Below are 24,813 nucleotides of genomic sequence, written 5' to 3'. Positions count from 1 at the left end.
GCAAGAAGGAACACCCATTGTTTTTGAAGGTCATTCAATCAAGGGAAGCATTTACACAAACCTATTTATGAGAAGGAAATGTTGACAATACTACATGCCCTGAATAAATGACACCCTTACCTAATGGGAAGACATTTCAAAGTAAAAAAGGATAATGATAGTCTTAAATATTTTTTGGAAAAAATATTATCTTAAGAAGAGAACAAAAATGGTTCACTAAGATGTTGGGTTATGACTTTGAAATCACCTACAAAAAAGGGAAGAAAAATGTTGTTGTAGATGCAGTCTCAAGAAGGGATGAGGATGTGGAAGCATTTCTCTATGCCATTTCTATTATCCAACCTATCTGGATAATTGAAGCAAGGGAGGAATGGAAGAATGATGAAGAGGTGTAGACACTCATTCAAAAGTTGCAACAAGATCCCAATACATCTGATACATTTATTTGGAAAAATTACTCATTATGGCATAATCACCGCTTATATCTATGTAAGAATTCCCAACTCAAATAATAGATTCTTTTGAAATTGCACCTCTCCTTTAGGAAGGCACTCAAGATTTTTAAAAACATGGTCAAGAAGGATTTTTTTTTTGGGATGGCCTTAAATCTGATATTCAGAAGTTTGTGGTAGAATTTTTGGTTTGCCAAAAAATAAAGTTGAGACAATTAAGACCTCAGGTCTATTACAACCTTTAGCCATTCTAAGTCAATGTTGGGAGAAGGTCTCAATGGATTTTATCATAGGTTTACCCAAGTCTGAAGGAAAGAGTATCATCATGGTGGTAGTTGATAGACTTACCAAGTATGCACTTATTTGTGCATTATCTCATCCTTTTAAAGCCATTACAATTGCTACTGCATTTATGGAAACAATTTAAAAGCTACATGGAAATCCAAAGATTATTGTAAGTGATAAAGATCCCATTTTCACAAGAAAATTTTGGAATGAATTATTTTCTTGTCTTGGTACTCAGTTAGCTCGTAAATCATCTTATCATCCTCAATCTGATGAGAAAACTTAGTTAGTGAACAAATGTTTGGAAGGATATCTTAATTGCTTTGCATCTGATAAACAAACACAATGGGTCAAGCGGTTACCTCTAGCTGAATGGTTCAAGCAGAGGAAGATCACATCAAGCATAAACAACAAGTTCTCCAACTCTTAAAGGATAACCTCACTCTGGCACATAATCGAATGAAACAACAAGAAGATAAACGTCACAATGAAATAATTTTTACGTAGGAAACTGGGTCTTTTTATGGCTACAACCATATAAACAAATTTCCCTCGAGAAAACTAAGAAGGATAATAAATTATCACCCAAGTAGTATGGTCCTTACAAGGTTTTGCCAAAGATCAGTACTATGGCATACAAATTGAAGTTGTCTGCGTCTTCCTAAGTACACCTAGTTTTCCATGTTTCATTCTTAAAAAAGGTTATTGGTGACAAGGCCCCAGTTCAAACAATATTGCGAGAACTTGATGAGGAAGGATAAATCGTAATGGAACCTAAATTAGTCACATAAACAAGAACCCGAAAACTACATAATCGATCAAATTCAGAGTATCTCATTAAGTGGAAGAACTTACCTGCTAAAGTTTCCACATGGGAGGATGAAAATTTTATACAAAAGCATGCAGAACTACTCAAGCGTTGAGGACAACACTTTTTTTGAAGGAGATGGGCATGTCAGGTCTCTATATATTAATGTAGCCCCCTTATTGTTATTGTTGTGCTCATGTGGCCCCCATATTGTTATTGTTGTGCCCTATCAAAGCCAACTGTTGTTATTGTTGTGCCCTTACATTATTATTGTTATGTAGGCTCTAGTTATATTGTGACCCCTTAGACTCCTATATATACCAAGGAGGTCTTGTCATTTTTATCATCTAAGAATTGTTCATTTATTTGATGTAAAGGAGGTTTCCCCCTCAAAGAGGCTAATTTTCAAGTTGTTGATCTATCTTTTCTTCTGTTTTATGATTTGGTTACATAACACAAGCACTATGCTGAGGTGAGGAAAAACTTGGGACGTAGGCCCTAAACCCTATTTCTCATGCAAAATTACTATGAACACCTACAAACCACAATATAAGCCCACTTTAAAGACTCTTGGGCATCAAATTTGGATATGGATGTAAAGAGGAGGTTTTTTGAAATAAGGATGGGTCACAAAGATTTTGAATGTGGTTGAGGGAGGGAAATAAGCACCTCAATATTATGTTGAACGTTCTCAAGCTCAAGATCCTTGAATAGTCCTTCGACCAACATATAAGTTCTTTGAATGGGTTCTTTTCGTACCTCTTAGTGGGATACAAATGCCATCAAAAGGTTTTGTGCACTAAAAATGAGTCTTAATTCCTAAACATGGGCAAGAGTGGAAATAAGGGTCTTAATCCCTCATTAAGTCTTCTCAAGAGTCAAGCACCATGAACCAAACCTAGACACGGAAACATAAGCTTGCATTAGGGGGTCATTGTTCTAGGAGATGGATATAGGTGCCATTAAGATGTTTTACACAATGTTGATTGATATTTATTATCAAGGCCTTGACCATAGTTGTAGCATGAAAAAAATAGCCTTAGGCCCATGACCATATTCCAAACAACAACCTTATGTCCTAAACTTAGCTTCTCAAACTTAAGCACCATGATCATGTCCTCAAATCACCACATTCTATTTCTATTAATTATCAATTACCCCCAATAATTCTCATACATTATTTTTTATCTTTTATTTATTTTTTATTTTTACTTATATTACAATTATAAAATATATAAAATTTTTTCCTTAACTTTTATATTTTCTATCTCAAGTAAAAAACTAATTATAAACAACTTGCACATTAACCAACCATGGGGTTTTTCACGTCCATTAATGGAATACTAAACAGTAGTCTTTGTTATACCCCTTTATATTTTTTCATTAACTTTGAGCTCCATTTTTTATATCTGCCAATCTAAAAACCCTTTACCCCTATTATATATCCAATATATTATGTCATTTTTTTACAATATATATCCCAATATAAACTCACTTGATATGATATTGCTCTCCCAATAAAACCTTATAACCAATAAATAAAAACTATTTAATTAATCCTCGTACATAACCTTATAACCAATAAATAAAAACTATTTAATTAATCCTCGTACATAACCTTAGCCTCGAGACTTAACATGACAATTTCAAGACTTCGCTCCTCTTATATGAAAATACCACATTAATATAAAAAAACATACATACTAGGGTTGATATTTACAATTATACTCATTTATTTAATTCTTAACTGAACCGTGCACATTAACAAACAAACAAAAACTATCTGATTAATCCTCATACATAACCTTAACCTCAAGGCTTGACATGGCAATTTCAAGACTTAGCTCTTCTTATTAATTATATATAAAAATATAAAATTAATATTGAAAAAACATATGCACTAGGGCTAAAAAAAACCCACTGATATTTACAATTATACTCATTTATTTTAAAACATTCCATCATTTTAACCTTTGATGAACAAGCATTCTATTTTATATTTTTGAAAAATTATATCTAAATTTCTGTTTTTTTACAGTATATTCTCATTTGTACTGAAGTTGCATATGTACCATTCATAATTTTTCCTATCCCATACGGTTGGTTTCCAGATTTTCTCTTACAGCTAACTCCCCATGACAGCGAAGCATGAATTTACACCGATCTTGCAATAATCAAATCCATTTGACATTGATGACTTTGATCCATAGGATCATGAATTACACTTCACTGTGCCTATTCTTATTCTTTTCGTTGAAATTCATCTTTGGTTGTGCAGGTTTGGTTAGTGTTGTTAGTACAGTTGATGCCATCCACCCTTTCAGGGTGAAGCAGAGCGTTGCAGGCAACAATGGCTTCCTCCACTGTGAAAAACAGTGCGTTCTGCCCAAGAGCATCCATAAATTTCGACCTGCGCAGCTTCTCTATCCCATGCCTCCCAGGATTCGCCAGTACAAGCTGCCATGACACAATTAATATTCAATATAATGCAATAATACATCAACACTAGTACTTCAAAAAATTACCTGAAGTTGCCGCTGCTCCAGTTGCCTTCTCAGTTCGTTAAGGGTATTGATCCCGCTGGTGTCGATACTCGTCACAGCTGGCAAAATTGGCAGGCCTTAATTAGTAAATGGATAGTTATCAGACCACATTAATTCTAAACCTGTTCATATCAAAATCAATGGCGATGGAGACAATACTCACAACCCATGTCCAGCACCACGTAGCGAAGAGTGCGTTGATTGAGGTTGGCAAGGGTTTCTTCTTCTTCCTCTATCCATCTCAGAATTCTGTAATCACCAAAACCAAAACCTTTCTATTAAAATTAGCCCAAAAATATATTCTAAACATTCTAAAAATTATCATTAAAAATAATATATAGAGGGCGTAGTTTAATTTATAAATAAAAATAATATATAAAGGGCGTAGTTTAATTTATAAATGAAATAATTTTTTCGCCCTAATGAAGAAAGAATGTATTTTTTTATTATTTAAAATAATTTTTTGAATGCATAGATAGATTCAATACTTTGAAACACTGCTGGACAGTCACATTCTACAGATTAAACAATTTAAACTCAACTTTTTGCTAAAATTAACTAGAAAATATATTATGAAAAAGACCATTTCATCTATAAAATTAAACAGATTCAAAAACAATTTATCACCTATAACCTCAAAATTAAAAGAAATACTCATCTTATCCTCTTGATTGAAGTAAGCCTTCCCTACATTAAATTCATGGGTATGAATAGGTATCTTATACAAAGTTATACAACATGGAGGCCAGGAGGTTTCTTAAAATTTCTTTGACTCTAGCCAAAAGCTCCATGTTCGGCTCAATCAAGGTAGCATAAGAATGTCCATTGGGAATAAAGGAGGAGATTATCTTGCAGAATCAAGATAATATAAAAAATATCAGTACTTCCAAATTTAAGGAGAAATTGTGGGGAAATAAAGAGCTAGAGGGAAAAAAGAAATTTCTAAACCCAAAATTATTTCTCTATCTTGACTAGTGATAAGAAGAAAATGAACATTGCCAAGATATAAAACTAAAGAAAATAAACATTGCCAAAATAGTAAAACTAAGTGTGGGTGAATTCCCAAAACACCATGGGATTTAAGAGTATGATACTAAAAAAGTTTAAGATGAAAAAGGCTTTCTTTTAAATTATTCATTTTATATTCACATTCAATCAAATTTTCAAAATATTTAAAACAATATCAACCTTCTTAACCTTTTACATACTATAAACATATAAATTTTAGTACAGAAATAGAAATAATAAAAATGTAAATTTTAGTACAGAGATAGAAATAATAAAAATAAGTATAAAAAAAAACTAATTAAATTACCCCACAGTAAAAAGAGCAATGGACGAACCTCTCTTTCAAATAGGTGCAGTTGGCGAAAAATATTGGAGAATCGATGCGCAGTATGAGAATGCCTGGAACTCTGGTGGCATGAGGATATTGCTCTCTACTTCTATACATCGATGTTCCAGGAATACTTCCAAGAACTGCAGTATGAGGCCTCATGATGTGCATCAATAATCTTAACAATGAAATGGATACCTGCAAGATAATCATCATATTCATCCATGGAAACATTGCCGGATTTCACAGGTTTAATTAAATTAGGATAACATTCAAGAAATACTTGTGCCCATAGCATACCGCGATTGCAAGGCCAACTTCAACGCTAGCAAGAACAACGCCCAAGTAGCCTCCCAAACAGACGAAGAAATCAATCTTGTCCACCTTCCAGAGATGATAGGCGCTGTGGATGTCGATCAAGCCAAGCATGGCCGAGATAATTATGGATGACAAGACCACAGTAGGAGTGTAATAGAAGAGAAAAGTCAGAAACAGAAGAGTTATCATTACAGCGGTGGCCATTACTACGTTTGAGAATGCTGTTTTACATCCGGCATTGGAGTTCACTGCAGACCTTGAAAACACACCTGCAACCAATTTGCTAATCATTTAATTGCAGAATTCAGAAATCTCAGAGACATGAGTCGAGTTAGTCACATCTCTATAAAATTTCAAAAATATTTCATTAACATTTTTTATTCATTTTTAAAACCACAAAATATTTTTAAATTTGAATCAGGAAGTCATTTATTTAATTTCAATATCATTACTTTTTATTTAATTTCAACTTAGACTTCGTTACTTTCTATCTCATTCCAAAATATTCTCAGAATCTATAATTTAAATATCCAAAATATTCTCAGAATCTATAATTTAAATATCAATAGCGATACAATACAAAACATATAATATTACATATACCATAAAAAATAATATATTTAAATAACCTAACCTGTTGTAACATAACAGGTTGTGCATGACCCTACTATGTTCATCATGCCAATGGCTATCACCTCTTTGTTGCCATCAATGTGATAGTTCTTGAGCTGAGAAAAGGTCCTTCCAATAGCTATTCCTTCCTGCACAAATTAGCAATAAAAAATTACTAGCATTTTTTGGCTGAGAGGAGTGGTTTGAGATTGATCAATTGCTTATTACAGAGGACGTTTTCTCTTACAGTCAGGGAAATGAGACCCGATATAAGTCCTGCCTTCAAAGTGACCTTCAGGTACTTGCCATTGCAGGCTAATTGGCCAATGGACACAGGGTTTAGACCCTTCTTCAAGTGACCCACCTGTCCTGAGCCCGAATTAAATTAGAGCAGAAATCTTGGTAAATTAATATATACAAAATTCATACAAAAGGATCAGATTATTTCCATACAATTTCCACTCCGTGCTTATCTGCATGCGTGATAAAAACCAGCAGACTGCCTATAATGACTGATATCAGCGGAGTAGCAGCAGAGATCCAGAATAACCGTGGCCTTTTCTTACTCTGCAACCACATAACACAATTTCTTTATCAAGCATTTGTGTTTCGGTGGTGGCATAAATCTATAATCATCGGTAATTTTTCCTGATTATTTTTGTCTTAGTTTTAGTGAAGATTTTTAATAATTAAGTGGTTTGCTTTACAAAGTTTTAACATTTTTTAAAGGTATTTAATTTATTTATGTATTTAAAAATTTTAATTATAAAAAATTTTACAATGTTATTCTAAATGGTATAACTAATTTAGAAAAAAACTATATATCATTTAGAAAAAAACTATATATTATTCATATACATTTAGCGCCATATAAAATATAAAATAATGTTTTAGAAATTTTACCACTTTTGAATGATCACAATAATTGAAAATTTAATATACCCTTTAAATAAAGGAGAAATCTGTTTTAATGTATTTAGATTTCAATAATTAAAAATTTTCAACAAAAATAAATAACCTGATGACATCCTTGTTAACCTAAAGTCAAAGCCTGTTCATGTGTGTTTTGCATAATGTATTTTCTCAATCCATATAAACTACCTCTTAACATTATATTAAATAAAAGAGACAAACATTATATTAAATAAAAGATATCTCTTTAATGTGAAATGGATATGTAAATTGGATATGTAAATTTTTATATATTAATAGATACATTATGCAAATTCATAAATACAAAATAATAAATAGGAAGGAAAAATGTTTCTAAGTTGTTTCTTTATATAAGAAGTGTTGTGTGAATCTGGATTATTATGAAAATTTAATGGATGGGAGTGGAGTTAATCATTAACTTCATGCTTGTGCATTAGAAGTTTTGTGTGAATTTAGGTTATTATGAAAATTTAATGAATAGGAGTGAAGTTAATTTAATTGTTAACTTCACCCTTGTGCATTAGAATGTTGTGTGAATCTAAAATATTATTGTGCATTAGAAATGTTGTGTGAATCTAAAATATTATGAAGATTTAATGAATAGGAGTGAAGTTAATTGTTAACTTTACTCTTGTGCATTAGATTTATGAATTTATGAAGTATTTTGAATTTTATAAATAAGTACAATTATACATTAATAATAGGGAATATTTATATACAATGTGTTGCGTGAATCTAAAAACTAGAAACTAAATTGAGTTACTATTTAGTTTTTAGCTTTGATCTATTAGAATTAATTTTTATTTATCAAATTTCTAAAATATTTTGAAATTTACAATTAATTTAAAGTCAATAATACATTAATAAAAAAAATTATGTAAAAAACTGTCTGAATTCTAAAGATTCCAAAAATCTAAAATACAAAAACTTACTATTTAACTTGGCTTATGAGTCTAGAATATTATGAAATCTGCAATTTGTTTTTCATTAATAGGATATTAATAATAAGATATTCCTATTCTAAAGTTTTGGAAAGGTTAATTGTTTTTAACAATATAAAATCTATTTTTCTTAATTCATTACTATAAATAAATCATGTATAAAGCAGGCTTTACTAACGATGTAACGGGCGGCCAGGAGAAAAATCAGAAAGAATCCTCCAAGCACGATGGTTTCCCATCTCCACTGCACACACACACAGTGTTCCAACGTCAGGAAGCCTGATCAGTGACAACTTTATGAGAAAGAAAAGAAATTGAAGCAAATGAATTTATTGATCCAGGGAAACCTTGTCAGCATGTTCTGAAACCGAGCGGACGATAGAAACTATGTCTGTCTTAGTAGTAAAATGCTTAAGTCCGAGGATTCCTTTGAGCTGCTGAAGGGACACAACAGTGGCCACGCCCGCCATGAATCCCACTATAGTTGCGTGAGAAAGTAGGTCTATGATGAACCCTAACCTGCTCCATAGAATATCAAATCAGAAAGGAGCAATTGAAAAAAAATTCCGGAGCATAGCCTTAGTGAATAATTGGCTTTGGAATATAAATATATAAATTTATCATGTCATACCTCAAAATGCCCATGGATGCCTGGAAAACACCAGCAAATAAGGTGGCTGTCATGGCCAAACGTACATAGAGCTCAGGGTTATGAGTTGATGAGACCTCATGACTGAGCATTGAATCAAGAAGAATCGACACAGAGGCGATCGTGCCTACTGCAAGATCCTTTGAGCTCCCCAATATTGCATAGATTAGTGGAGGAACGAAGCTCGAATCTACGAAATATTAACAGTAAAATCAGAAAGTGGGGTTTCTCATGTTAATTGTAAGATTTTGGAAATATTTTAAAATCTGATGATAAGGAGAGGTCGAGACAGGTGAATAGTTTGATTTTTTTAACGATCAAATTTTAAAATATTTTTGAAATTTATAATCCATAATAAAATATTTCTAAAATTTATAATCAAGATTAATATATCCTAAATTCAATAATAAAAAACAGTTCAATAAATTTATGCATTGAGTTTCTCATAAAACCATTGAAATTGTAACTTATAATAGTTTGTAAAATTTTTATAATTGAATTCCATAATAGATGGTTGATGAAAATGTTTTGAACCATCTTAGTTTGTTAAATTTTTGTAATTGAATTCCATAATAGATGGTAGATGAAAATGTTTTGAACCATCATCTAAAGTAAGAACACTGAAGCAACGCCATACCGAATAATGTCCACTGATTATAAAGTATTGCATCTAATGATCATGATTTCAACAACCGGAGTAACTGATTAAAAACAACAACGAGAAAGTCACTGCTATTCCAAAATTAAATAATTATTACCCTACTCCTCTCAAAATCTAAGGAATTATCCTGAATTGGTAAAGGTAAGAGGTTTAAATCTCTCTTCTAATATGTTGTAAATTATAAGAGGTTGTCAATATAATTTACTTGTTCACTAATATGGCTTAAAGTATAAGAGGTTGTCAATACAATTTCCATGTAGAATTGTTCAAAACTTGAGATCTCTCTTTGTTTCATATTAAAATGGGTTAATAAATTAATAATGAAACGAGTTAATAGTGTGGGGGTAATTTAAGGTGGTGTTTTATGTATATGTGGATAGTAAAGTATAAGAGGTTGTTAATATAATTTTTATGCTGAATGGTTTAAATTTTTAGATCTCTGTTTCATATTAAAATGGGTTTATAAATTAATAATAAAATGAGTTAATAGTATTGATAATTTAGGGTGGTATTTTATGTTTTTTGAAAAGTGCTTCTAAAAAGTATTTTTACATTGTTCAGATTTATAGATAAAATTAAAGTGTTAATTTATTTATTTATTTTAAATATTAAATTTTTTTATGTATAAATTTATTATTTTAATATTTAATATTTAAATAAAATACAAAATTAATTATATTATAAATTACAAAATTTATTAATAAATATATAGAATATTTCAATATTATATAAATATTGAAATATATATTTCTTCTTATTATTATTATCTCAATGCATAGTAACTTTACAACAGAATTAATTAAAAATAAATAAATAAATTTAATATTTATGTGTTAAAAATAGATTATTATATCAATTTTTTAAACAATAATTTTACCAAATAAGTTTAAAAAATCAATAAAAACTAATATTTATATTAAAAATAAATTATTTCACCAACAATAATATTAAATAAATAATTTATTTTTATATCAAATAAAATAAAATTTTTATAAACAATTTATTTATAATTTTTTATATAATTTAAAAATAATATTTATCAAAACAACACTATATAACCCATCATATACATATATAATTCATCACTATCCTTGCATATAAAATAAAATACTTTAATACAATTTTCATTTTTCATATACACTAAATATAATCTCCGATCAATTAAAAATATACCATATAACTATATGATATTTATAATATATAATGTACAATGCATTTCTCACTATCTTTGATATAAAATAAAATGATTTAATACAATTTTCTATTTTCATATATACTAAATATAATCTCCAATCAATTAAAATCCTATAATATAACTATATTATATTTATAATATAATATACAATGCATTCATCACTATCTTTTAGATATAAAATAAAATAATTTAATATAGTTTTCAATTTTCATATATACTAAATATAATCTCTAATCAATTAAAAACCTATAATATAACTATATCATATTTCTAATATGATATACAATGCATTCGTCACTCTCTTTAGATATAAAATAAAATGATTTAATACCATTTTCAATTTTCATATATACTATATAATCTCCAATCAATTAAAAACATATAATATAACTATATAATATTTATAATATATGATATACAATGCATACATAAAAGAGGATGGCCTACAATTTCTATACTTCATCGATTAAAAATATATAACAAGAATTTATAATTTTAATCAATAAACAATTAATGATTTAAAATATGTTAATATAAATTGAACATGTCAATATAACCTTTTGGGGTTACATAGAAAATTTATTTATTTTTATTTAAAAATATTTATAATTGTGTAAAGAGTTTCTCAAAATAAATATATATGTAATTTCTTCCTGGTTTAAAATTATATATATATAATAATAATAATAATAATAATAATAATAATAAAAAAATAATTAGTAAACAAAAAACAATATAGATTATGATAAATAACAAAAAAAAAAATATATATATATTTGATTAATTTTAATTAAAAAATTATTTAATTTTAATTTTACAATTTAAAATAAAAGAAATGTGTCATTCCCTATTTAAGATAGAGTTATTATATAGCATTTGAAAAATATAATAATAATAAAAATAATATGTTACTTTCAATCCTCAAAAAGATAGTGTAATTATTTGAGAAAGTATATATATATATATATATATATATATCAAAACAATTAAAAATACAAATACAAAAATCTTAGTGTAATTATTTGAGAAAGTATATATATATATATATATATATATATATATATATATATATATATATATATATAGATATATATATATATATATATATATCAAAACAATTAAAAATACAAATACAAAAATCTTATGCTTAAAATGTTTTGTTTTATTTATATGTATTCATAATGAATTAGGTGTTCAATATGTGTTGTGAAGTTTAGTGTTGGAGAAAAATTGAGATAATTTAAAAGAAATTCATAGTCTCCTCCTCTTTTGGTTGAAGCTAGCCTCTAGTTTTAAGCATGGGTGGCATAAGGATGCTCAATCTTGGCTTAACCATTGGGGGATAAATGAAGAGATCACCCTGGGAAGAAAGGATAGTGTAAAAGGTACTATCACCTCCAAATTTAAGGATAAACTACTGGAAGACAAGGAGTTGGAGGGTAAAAGGAAGCTAAGATATTATAGGGAGGTGATCAACCCTGATATTATAAGTAGGTGATCAACCCCACCCTTGAGAACCAAAATTCAACCATTGGGGGATAAATGAGGAGATCATTGTCCGAAGCAAGGATAGCGTTAAAGATACTATCACCTCCAAATTTAAGGATAAGCTATGGGAGGATAAGGAGTTGGAGGGTAAAAGGAAGCTAAGATATTATAAGGAGGTGATCAACCCCACACTTGAGAACCAAAATTCAACCATTGGGGGATAAATGAGGAGATCATTGTCCGAAGCAAGGATAGCATTAAAGATACTATCACCTCCAAATTTAAGGATAAGCTATGGGAGGATAAGGAGTTGGAGGGTAAAAGGAAGCTAAGATATTATAAGGAGGTGATCAACCCCACACTTGAGAACCAAAATTATCTTTTTGTTTTGATCAAAGCGAAGAAAAAGATGAACATCGCTAAAGATTAGAACTAATTCTCAAGAGCTTCAAAGTGAAACCAGGTGGTGGTCTACTCCCAAGACCCATTGGGATGATAGAATTTGTTAGAATTTGACAGTTTTGCTATACTAAGAGGGTGGAGGATGAAAAACACTTCATTTTAGAGTGTCCCACCCTTACTCACATATGCTCTCATTTTTCTAACATCTGTCACACTTCCAATCTTCTTGACTTGTTAAGTCAGCCCAACTATAGTGGTCTTGGGGCACTTCTTTTTTAGCATAGAAATAAGATTCTAAAGAAATATAATTAGATTTTTAGACCACATCATCATCATCATCATCACAAATTAGATGTAATCAATCTTTTTATGTTTAATATAAAGTCTCTCTATACATACATAAATATATAAAGAATGAGCATAGATCTATTATAATAGAAAATTCATGTGTGCTCAAAATTAATGAGATGTATTATTTTATGTTTAGTATGAAATCTCTCAAAAATACACATAGATACTCTCTATACTTAATAAAGCTAAATTAAGATGAATTTACCCTAATTATAATTACATAAAATATATATTATAATTCTTTTGTTAAATTAAATTTTAATTAAAGTTAATCTTCATGTTAAATAGAAAAACAATCAACCTAATATAACATGCTATCATCAATATAATATAATATTTGATGAATCTTAAGCATATCATAAAATATTTTTAATCCCAACAACTATAATCGATCACATATAAAAAAAAATCACGCACTAATAAACTGTTATATTAAACATATCTTCAATCTTTACGAGCTAATAACTTGTTAGGTTAAACATAACTTCAAAACAAAAAACAGCCTAAGCTGCATAATTATTTTTCCATGGAGATATCCTACCTAGCATACTGAAGTCGTAAAAAATATTCTACGGAGATATCCCACAGCAAATCGATGTCAAATAAATATTCTATTCTGTCATATAGATTTAAAAAGGAAACAATGGCAGTACTCACACAGTCCCATCACAGGTGGAAGATTGCCCAGCTTTGCGTAGCTTATGCCCTGCATCAATCAAACAATTTAATCAGATATATATATATATATATATATATATATATATATATATATATATATATGCAATAATCTATATTATTAGATGACCTGTGGAATGGCAAGGCTGGCAATGGTAATGCCAGAGATAATATCGGATTTGAAGAGACCAAAAGAATATGTGGGCAACCATTCGAGGATGGGGAATGCATACTGAAGACCAATAACCCATTTGCGCCTCCTTGGCTGATTCCTAAATCGTCGAAACGGATCGTCAGGGAACAACATTTCCTTTACTGCATTCCTCAATCCACCAGTCTTGCTCTCATCAACAGGCCGATCCTTCACAGTTATTATGTCAAACATTGCTGCCTTCTCCAGATCTTCAGTACTCGTTCGATGCTCATCTACTCTTTCCATTAGACTCTAACAATCTCTTCTAATGTCAATAACCTGCACTTAGAAACTCCAAGAGTTCAGGGACGGCCGTAGCTACAGGTCCGCTTATTATTAAGGTGAAACGTTCCCAAACACTCTGGGAAAAAGAAAAGGCCCTGATACGAACTGGTATAGGCGGGTCTTTCGTTATATATGTTTATAACAGCCAAAAGCTCACCCACTACGGGGGCTTCGAAGAGATGATTCCCCCGGCCAACCAGGGGACAAGGTCAAGCTCCCTAAGTCATTGGAAAACCAATCCGGTGCGTGGGCTCGCAAATAGTAAAGTCGATCAAATCCCGCTTGAGGAGGAGTCAGTATAGGCGATGTTCTTATAGCTTAGGATTGGTCCCCGCGCTAAGACTTGGCACTTGGCTAGTTCGAGAGCGTGGATCACTCACCTCTATAAATACGTGATTCCATGATGATCGAAGCGGTGAGGTAAATAGATCGATGAAATAGAATCCCATGCCATGATCCGGATCTGAGTCAACGGAAACCCCTAATGCAGAATGCGGAACTCCAACCTGAACCAGAGGAAATAACCCGCACGGAATCAGGTGAAAGAGCCTGATCCGAATAAAGTGTAACCCCCCGATCTTAATCGAGTGGAACTACTCTATCTGCAAAAGGTGGAACCTTGACCGAATCATAGTTAGGTGGCACCCATTCAGCAGTGGGCGGACTAGACACTGCAGCTAAAATAGCTGGCGGATAATAATCATCAGGTGAATCATCAACCACTCATGTGGAAGCCGCTCATGCAACAACGGTTCATGTAGTCAATCCTTGGAAATTCCTATTTCCACCACCCCTGACATGCAAGGGGAATAGTGGGTGCCTTGTTGCTAACATGCCAAAGTCAACTTTGGCAGAAATATAAATGCAAGGTACCCACTATTCCCCTTGCATGTCAGGGTGCATTAACTTTCCTATAGTGGTGAAAATAGGAATTTCCGTCAATCCTTCCATCGGACAGAGGAGGAAATGCGCTTTGAACACATTACGTATACTAGCTTAGCTTCGTTCCTAGATTTGGTAAATTGAGGTTGGGTTTTGAGTTTGAATTCATTCCATTCGAAAGAAAATCATAATGTGCGCATTAACACCGTTTTTTCACCACAAAGAAAAAGTAGATCATTTTTTATAGCGAGAGTTTCGCCTATATTTATATGCTGGACCACTACTGGAAGAAAAGCTAGTAGCCAGGGTTGAATCGAAGTGACCTGGGGACAAGGACCAATATAATACATAATGAGTTATATATTGTCCGGTATGCTTTGTGTATCATTAAGGAGATGACAACGCTTCGGTTCCGCGCAGGATGGGTGAGGATCAAAGCCAAGAAGATCATCATTCATTGTGGGAGCACTCGTTGATTCAGCTTACCCAGTGGGCGAGTCGCTTGTTTACTACCCAGTGGAAGCAACAGAGCAAGCAGCATGAACATCTATACGAGCTATCAATTCTTCAGTAGCATCTGAGCTATCATCTGAGCCCGTTCGAGAGCCTACAGCATACCTTTTAGGGCGAGATGGAGACCCAGCGGGTAACACTAGTTTAAGCAGTAGATCCCGCAACGGGAGCAACACTACCAGCAACTAAGGCAGAGGTAGCGAAGGCAAAGGTGAGAGCAACACCATAGGTATCCGAGCAAGCAATTTCCCCATTCTAGTCAAAGGCAGGTTAACCTAAAACATATGTAAAGGCATCCGGGCCAATAGAGTCAAAGACAGCAGCTTCACCCGCAGAGACTACGGCAATAGGGTATGGTTCAAATGCTTAGTAAAAGCCAGGGATGTAGGAACTCTAGCTTATATCAACACTTGTATCAACACATGATTCTTTTCTGGGTTCTTTTAAAGGATCCAAGTTTGCTACATATGCCATAATTAGGTTTTATACACTAGAAATGGGTATCAATCCTAAATGTGGTTGAGGGGGAAATAAGGGTCTTAAGACTTAATTGATTTTTTTTGAGATCAATCTCCATGAACACCACCTAGAAACTATTACATTTTCCCTCCCTAAGGAGTCTTTGGCATTAGAGTCAAGATGTTTTCCATTATGAGGTCTTGGGCATCATGTAAGAGTCTAAGGTCCTTAACCATATTTAAGAGAGGAAGAAAAGGGGCCAACACTAAACCTTAATGATTATGTTCAAGTGACATGGAATATTCCTCCAACCACCACATATGAGCTCTATTGGATGTCATTCCCCTCCAAATAGGATATGGGTTCCATGAATAGGTTATTTTTGAACTAATCACAGATCTCAAGGCCTAACCAAGGATAGGGGAGGAAAATAAGTTACCTAAATGAAGCTTATTTTTCTTAATAAACATGAAAAACACCTATAACTCAAGATTATTCTTAGGTTATAGAAACACAAACACATCCTTAAACCACAGCATGAGACCCCTACATGGTATATTTGGACGATTATGTGGATATGAGTACCATGATTAATTAAAAACAGTTTCCTCATGTAGGAATTTGTCATGAGTATCTGCCAAGAATGGTTCTCAAGGCCATGGTTGGGGTTCTTTAGCATCTAAGTGGGATACAAGGACCATGAGTAGGTTCTATGTAGTATAAATGGATATCAATTCTCAAATATCAACATAAGGGGTGAAATGAGGGAATTAAGCCCTAAATTAACCTTCTTGAGATCAAGTTCCATGTTCAAGGGAGGATAAAACTTGGGCCTTAGTCTCAAACATAACTTATTAAGATTTATCACCATGAAAAACACCTCCAAACCATAATGCATGCACTTTCTAGGACATAATTCAAATTTAAGTTGGATATTGATGCCATTTAGATGTTTTTCATATCAAAGATGGTTGTGAGGCCTTATCCATGGTAAAGGAAGGAAAAAAGCATGCCATATAATATTGTTGAATCATTTTGACCTAAAGACTTAAAATATTTTTGAACCAATGCTTGAATACTTTGTATTTATTTCTAGGATTCTTAGTGGGATAGAAGCACCGTCATTATGCTTTTTTCATTGAAAATGAGCCTTAAGGCCTAAAAATGGTCAAAGGGGGAAGAAGGGCCTTAAACCCTATTGTAATATTCTATAACACACACATGCATTCAAGAAAAGAACTTCATTGTAGAAAGCACCGATATGATACTCAAGAGAGATATTTTGGGAAGTTAACCAACCAATTTCATATTCCTTCTTCCAGAGTATTCATATAATAGACAATTTTCTAGAGAAATTATCCCACTCCTAGTAATCATTCATTGTGTTCTCTTTATCATGTGCTTTATTACATATACATTCATACATTCACATATGCTAATTTATAATGTCTTAATTTATGATGAATTTTACAAGGGCCTAAGAGGCATTCCAACATCTCCCCCATCATGGCAAAGTCTTTCTTTGTCCTAAAGAAACTATTTTGGAACATGTTGGATCTTTACTCCTACCAAAGTCTCCTTACTATGCATTAATAATGCATATTGGTTTCCATGGCTATATCAGCTGTAATAGCCACTACTTGTATAGGAATACACACACACAAAAGGTTCTATTATTACTTGTTATTCTTTACCCTCAATCTTCGATCAAGGAGGTTCCTATGAAGTTAGTGAGTCTCTAGCCCTTTTCTCTTTCCCAATAAAAGCACTCCATATTATTACAAAATGGTTCCTTTGAGGTAGTGGGTGGCTCATATTGTGCTTATCTTGATCCTACATAACACCCAATGGGGTCAATCACTTTAGCCTAACTACAATTGATCTACTTTTGGATTTTCAGCTCACAACCTAAGGAATTGCTATGTAACTCTTACACTATATGGCTCAATTAATTTAATCATTATCATGCAATAATCATGTCCTTTAAGCTCTTTATGTGTGTGGGTCATCCGATGTCTATTTCTTGAATTCCTTCTTTTGGACATGCAGAGAATCTTGGAATCAATAATCTTTGCAAGTATTGTAATCAAATGCTTAATCAAATGTTACAAATTTTTCTTGGTTAATGCTCAATATTTTGTTCAAGTGCTTAATGACAATGCTCCAATGCCTATATTATCACTTCTTAGTAAGAATTATTTATCTATTTCTCAGTTGAGCTCCTTTCTCTACCATTATTAGTCATGGGTGTTCTCCAAGGGTTCCTTTATACTTTCAAATATTTGGTAATGAACCAGAATTTGCAATTTATATTTGTATAAAGGAAAACTCGTTATGAATTAATTACGACTCTCAGTGATAATGAATCGACTCTTTTGAATAGGACACAATTCACTAGTTAGGATCTACTATGAATCTCTAATTACTAATAAAACTCACAAATACAAAATATCTTTATGCTAATATCATGCTTTTATAGAATCAATTAAGTATCACTAACATGAAATCGAATGATTTTAGTAAGAAACTAACCTTGTCAACTATATACTGACTTTAATTACTTAGTCTTTAAAATGCACATGACTCAATTGACTAATACTCGATGAACTCAATTGACAACATAATATTTGATTTTGCAACTAACTTTTGACTCAATTATATTCAAGTCAAAATTATCCTTCATGTAATGCTTCCATAACTTTTAACTCCATATACAATATTAATCTAAAACATAACTTTTGTAGCTATTTACATAATATGGATTATAACATTTTCAACCATATGCCATATATTCTTGGGAAGTCTTACTAAGAGTAGACTTCAAACACATATTCATGTGACCAATTTACAAAATCTAACCAATCCCTAAGATATTACAACACATTTCTTTAAATACAAATATTATTAATATAGTGCACATGACCCTTTTTGGATTTTAACAATTTTGACTTCTATAAGATTAATGTAATTCAACTATCCTTTTGAAGTATTTTCTAGACAATAGACAATTATTTGTTGGCAATCAAGTTTTCTATCAAATCCCTAGAACTTGTTGGCTTATCCTTCATAATTTTTAAGTTATATCAAGGAAGACTCCATCTGTCTTGGATGTGTGACTTGGTCCATCCATGAACCATAGCAATGGGTTAACTAACTTGTAAAAATTCAGGATCCTCAAGTTGTTTTAGTTGAATAATCAATACAATCAATTGGTCAAATGAAAAAAATATATTTAATCCTTCTATTTCATTATATTTACATTCTTCAACTCATTGTATAGTAACAAAATTAGGCAATCAATGATTCTCTTCACACATAAGAATTGTTTCTTCCATACTTCTCACTACTTGTTGGCAGTTTAGATATTCTGTTCAATAGGTTTCTTTAGTGATTGAGCATATAATTTCTCTTTGCTACTCATCACATCAATGGTTGGGTACTACCATTGGCAATGATATTCTCTATTATATGGTGATTTATAGTCTAGATTAATCCAATTTAAACTATGTTTGATAATTGGTGTTATTATGTGGTTTAATATCTTAAACTATCACCATATAAGTCTATCTCTTCATTCCTATTTAGTCTCCATTAATTGTTTCTTCTATCTCATTAAAAATGTTTTTCAATCATCACATGATATGGGTAAATGTTGCTCATTTTAGTCATTATGGCAGTGTTGTGGAAAAACAATAACCCCCCATTTTGTATTTAAACTTAAATAAAAATGGGGACCCTCTTTCTTTTTATTTCCCACTTTTCTTTTCTCTCTAATTCAAACTTTTTCTTATCATGTATTTTCCCTATCCAATTTATACTCTTCCTTTTCCTTTTTCATGTCTCCTAGGACGTCAATTCCCCAGCTCTTGCCAAACTGCACTTTACCTTTATAAATATGTCTTTACAAAATTCTCGGTGCATGATAGACAAATTACCATCCATTAATTGCAATTTTTCTATCTCACGCCTCTGTCTCTTGTGTCAAGAGCCTATACAACTCACTTTTAAACTCCTATGACACAACATTCATTTTCCCATCTAATGTTGTAAAATTTTTCTATTTCCTATCTTGTTAATTGTGCCCTACCCTTTTGGTTACTAAGGTGTTAGGTTTTCAATATGGCCCCATAGAGGGACGTAAACTTTTTTGTTAAATCATTTTGAAATTTTTGTCTCCCAACATTTGTTAGTTCATGAACCCCATTCATTTTCAATGGTATATTACCACATCATGCTAGGAAATGAACACCATGATGACATGGCCTGCAATTCCCTTCATAAAATCATTGCATGACCTAGAATTATACCATACAAAAACATGATACGCTAGGTTGTGAATCATGTAGACACATCAAAGTGGATAATTTGCACTTCTCATGGCACAATCATGAGATCCTTTTGTCCCTAGGACCTCTAGGTTGTGTATAAGTTGTCCGAGCCTAACATTTGGTATAATTTCAAATTCATTAATAAGTTCATTAAAAAAGAATGCATTGAATTTGACAAAAGTTTTTTGGAATTGATCAAACCTTGGAGGGTTAGTGAGCATACATTCAAAGAATAAGTTACAACAGAGTATTCCATTTGTCCTTTAAATTCAACACACTCATTTATCTTTCCATGCTCTGTAGGCTTTATGGAAGAAATTGAGTAACACATTTTACTTTGGAATGGATTCCTCTCATTCAATGAGCCTTGGAGGGTTATTATTTTAATTGGGAAACTATCTTGTCTGATAACACATCTAAGCAAGTTAACTCTTTCAAACTCTCTAAGACCAATACCTGCAATTCTCTTTTTTATGAGATTGAAATGAGATCCTTATAAACCATTTCCCATACACATATACCATTCAAAATTATGGGAGGAGAATTACTTTGATCATTTTAACCAAATTTCCCACTTTGTTTTAATTCTTATTTATGAAGAGATATTCCACTCAAAACCCCTTAGAATCTTGGAAGAAGCCAAGCAAGGCATTGAACAGATTGGTGATTGGTTTATTAAGGAAAAAATTTCTTTTATGAGAATATATGGTTTCCTAGCACCCCTGCATGACTTACCCCTTTTCATCCATGATATATTGCTTCATAAAGAAATAACCTATAAACAATTGATACAAACATTTCCTTTGAATTGAATAAAAATTCTAAGAAAATCTGGCCAAGTTTTCCTATATAGGTTGGCATTGATACCTTCTAAAATCCTCAACATGCTAGGAAAGCGTTAACAAATTTCCATGCCCTTTAGTTAGCTCAAATCCATTTAAAACAACATGACTGTTTAGTCAATTTAGTGTTATCTAAATTGCTAGTATTTATTGTCAACCCGGGGCTCGTAAGCTGATGAAGTGAGGGTGTACTATATGTACTTAAGTAACCTCTTAGAGTTTTTCTTATCGTTGGGGGTGTTGTTGTGGTTAATTATGTTCCTAAGATGGAGTGAGAATTTATAAACAAGTGAGTGATGGTGTGTGTGTAGAGTGAATCCTAAATGAGTGAAAGTGTGTGTTGAGTGATCTCTAACTATTTGCTTGAAAGGAAATGCTTGAAAAGAATAAGTGAACTGAAATGACTTGAAATAAACTTGAAAGCAAATGACCACTACCAATGGCACTAGACACCGTTCAAGTTGCTGCTAATAAAAGAAAAGAGAGTCACTTTTAAAACCCAAGAATAAAGATTATCTCTCTCTAACTCGATGCTTCAAAGCACATGTACTGTGTAAAGCACGGAAAGAAAGTAGCTTAAGTGGAATTAGAAAAGTGAGAAAAATATGCTTGAAAGACTAATGATAATGATTTGCTATTTCTAATTCTCTACTTCAGCCATATGTACTATGGAAAGCATGATTAGAAAGTAGTGAGGAAATAGTCTAGGAAGCACTTTAAAATCAAAACTTCTACTTTAAAGACTAGTGGTAATGATTTGCTCTTTCTAACTCGATGCTTCAAAGCACATGTACTGTGTAAAGCACGGAAAGAAAGTAGTGAAAAAACAGTCCAAAAAGCACCCAAACTAGCTGCAAATTAGTGATAGTTTGATCTTAAAAGATAATAGTTTATGATGAAGATCATTCATATATGTTAACAACTCTTTGAGAAATAAGATTAAAAATCAACTATAAAGACAAAGGCAACACTTGAATTGTCAACTTCAAATACCATTAGCTTGTAAAGCAAACACACACATATAAAAATAAATCCCGGGCTAAAAGAAACCTGCAAAGAAATAACACTGATCAGCTTGAAAGAAAAGAAAACAAGTAAATGAAACTATACATGCTTAAGGAAATAAATAAGAAAATAATGAAATGCTGCACATGAAATACTTTACAAAGGCTGAGATGAGCAGGGGCCCTCTGTTCATTCAGCCACAAGAGAACTCAAAGATCTGGAAACTTCAAAACAGTGCTATATCTATTCCTCCATTTGCAAAAAGTATACAAAACAGAGTGCTGGAATAGCACTAGAAAACAGAGTTCACAATGCTTCTAAATTCAACACAAGTGCAGAAAATTACAACTAATCAAAAGTTCCTTGAGCGTACGCAGACACAACAATTTATAGGAGTTTCTAAGATAGCCTACTCGTACAGCTAATTAACAGAAAAACAATAAACAGTCATGCGTATTTATGGTCCCTTGACACATCACGGCTGCGTGGACGAGTTTAGTGGTTCTGTCGTCATGGATAATAAATCCCATGTTGGATTGCGTCCCCTGCCATCTGTAGAACATGGACAAATCACCATTTAAGATGACGTGACCAAGCAGCTCTCAATCACCGTTTAAACAGCCTTGAGTTGACCGTAACTTAACCAGCTTTGACCATGGGTGAAGATGACGTGGATGGCTGGAACAATGGGACAGGAACCTCAAGCACGTTGATACCTGAGTGCCCATGTGGCTCGTCTAGCAAACCGACATGTGGATCATAGTGTTTAACAAAAAGGCTGCAGGATCTTCATATAGCTGCAGGATCATCAGATAGCTGCGGGATTCCTGCAAGTAAGTCAAAATCTAAACAAATAGTCATCCATTAGCAAAACTTGCTTGATCATGCTTATTGACACTTAATGTAATGATCTGAGAGGTTTTATGGTGAAAATGAGGCAAAAGTGAAGGAAAGATAAGGAAAAGTTGAGGAAAATGGTAGACAAATAGGTGTAGAATAGAGGTTCTACATACCCCCACTAAAGAGGGTATTGCATGTCCTCATGCAATGAAAACACAATTCAGTCCATCTGCTGGGATGCCTCAGCTAGGACATCCAATCTCCTTCTCTTCCTTTGTGTAGAAACATTAACCTTTGGCCTCTTGAACATGCATCTGAATTTCAAATTAATTAAGGCTCTGTTCAGCCTTCTACATCTCTTCTTGAGTCTGCTGTGTTTCTTCTGCCACATGCTCATGTGAAGAAAGGTGTTATCTTGGATTGCTTTGGCAATATCAGCTTGCTGCTTCATTTCTTCATTTCTCTGTTTAATGTGACGGTTTAGCACTTCAAGTTCATAGATTTCTTGTTTAAGTAAATCTATTTGCTGCTCATGAGGTATGACATTACTTGGGCCAGCAGTGTTTTGCTCCAATGTTTCAAAATAGTTGTACACCTCTTGTTGAATTGGGTCAACAATTGGTGACTTCCTTGGACTATATTCATGCTCAATTTCAGTTTCAAACTCCGGCTGAAATGGACTGTCTTCTCTTGGAGGAGTAGCTGCCTCACGTGATGGACTATCCTCAAGGTCTGCTTTTGTAGCACCCTTCTCAGGTGTGCTAAGATCAACGAAGAGTGTCCTTGTGGATTTCCTTTTATTCTGCAATCTACTACTCCTTCTTACAGTGGCAGCACTCTGTGTTTCTTTTTGTGCCTTTTCCTTTGGTTTTTGAACTTTTACTTTCTCAGAGAGGGCAGTTTTCTCATGGAGTTTAGCTACCCTTTGTGCTAAGGGCTGGTTATCTCTTTCTTCATCACTAGAATGCTCTGGGGTCTGATCAGTTTCTTGGATTATGGATTTCCCCTTATCTTGTTTTTGTTTCTTTTTGTCTTCTTTTCTCTTTTTGGCAGCTTCCTTGGCAAGTTCAGCGAGGGTTTCTGAGATGACCTCTTGAGCACTGTCTTCAGTGGGTTCAATCTCAGGTTCAGGATGATGGACTTCTATTTCCTCTACAGTTTGTCCTTGAACAGTTTCCTCTAAGATGTCAGTCTCAGAGATACTTTCTTTTCTCTTCCTTCTGCTTTTTCTAGGTATAGAAGATTCTCCAGGTTCTGCAAAATGATTCCTTACAAGGAATTTCTCCCATGTGTCTTGTTTTTCTTTTAACTGTTCTTCTATCAATAACTTCACAAGACTATGGTGGCAGAGGTAAGCTTCTACATTTCGTGGATTTCGTTGAGCCATGGAACACATTTTCCTAAGGCTTTGAAATAGGAAATAAGGAAGATTTATATCATGTTCTCCTTGAAATTGCAACATAATTTTACCATGATAGACATACAACACTCCAAATCTCCCCTCACAGGTGAAATTTTTTTGTACTAATAACAATAGAATTTTCCATTCTTCTTTAACATGGGAGATTGGAATTCCTTTGGTGAAAACACTTGTGTCCATACCTGGGTTTTTAAAAATCCGCTTCCATTGTTGATCCTGGACTGCCCGGTTTTTGAACCAACGTTCACCGGTTTGTGGAAGAGAGGTAGCCCTTGCTATGCTTCCTTCGCTGACTGTAAATGTTAAATCACCCACCTCTGCCTGACTGTCTTTATCCTTAAATGATCTTGCAAAGGCTTTGGTTACTTCTTTATGGTAGCCCTTAAACTTTCTGATA

At 32.6% G+C, this 24,813-nt stretch overlaps 1 protein-coding gene across 1 annotated transcript; it reads right to left on the bottom strand.

Annotated features, from left to right (window-relative positions):
• Positions 1–3,771: 3,771 nt before the first annotated feature.
• LOC149208287 (sulfate transporter 3.1-like) lies at positions 3,772–14,126 on the bottom strand. Its single transcript, XM_089394044.1, has 13 exons — positions 13,780–14,126; positions 13,632–13,680; positions 8,860–9,067; positions 8,576–8,747; positions 8,407–8,472; positions 6,808–6,921; positions 6,602–6,718; positions 6,377–6,503; positions 5,725–6,011; positions 5,432–5,622; positions 4,252–4,337; positions 4,071–4,147; positions 3,772–4,002 (listed from the first exon to the last, which is right to left on the bottom strand). Exons 1-13 carry the CDS (start codon positions 14,086–14,088, stop codon positions 3,787–3,789), a joined length of 2,019 nt encoding a protein of 672 aa, XP_089250170.1. The 5' UTR covers positions 14,089–14,126; the 3' UTR covers positions 3,772–3,786.
• Positions 14,127–24,813: the final 10,687 nt, after the last annotated feature.

The sequence above is a fragment of the Pinus tabuliformis genome, chromosome 1_2 (assembly GCF_031772625.1).
Source record: "Pinus tabuliformis cultivar Carrire ecotype Pingquan chromosome 1_2, CPIR1, whole genome shotgun sequence".
Classification (NCBI taxonomy): domain Eukaryota; kingdom Viridiplantae; phylum Streptophyta; class Pinopsida; order Pinales; family Pinaceae; genus Pinus; species Pinus tabuliformis.
The sequence above is the reverse complement of the archived record's forward strand: the minus strand, read 5'-3'. Positions and strand labels throughout refer to the sequence as shown.

Excerpts from the sequence above, each read along its gene's own strand:
- LOC149208287 (XM_089394044.1), bottom strand. The coding sequence starts at position 14,088 with ATGGAAAGAGTAGATGAGCATCGAACGAGTACTGAAGATCTGGAGAAG. Across the intron at positions 4,148-4,251 it reads CGTGGTGCTGGACATGGGTT|CTGTGACGAGTATCGACACC; the intron begins GTGAGTATTGTC and ends CAATTTTGCCAG. Across the intron at positions 4,003-4,070 it reads TGGAGCAGCGGCAACTTCAG|CTTGTACTGGCGAATCCTGG; the intron begins GTAATTTTTTGA and ends GTGTCATGGCAG.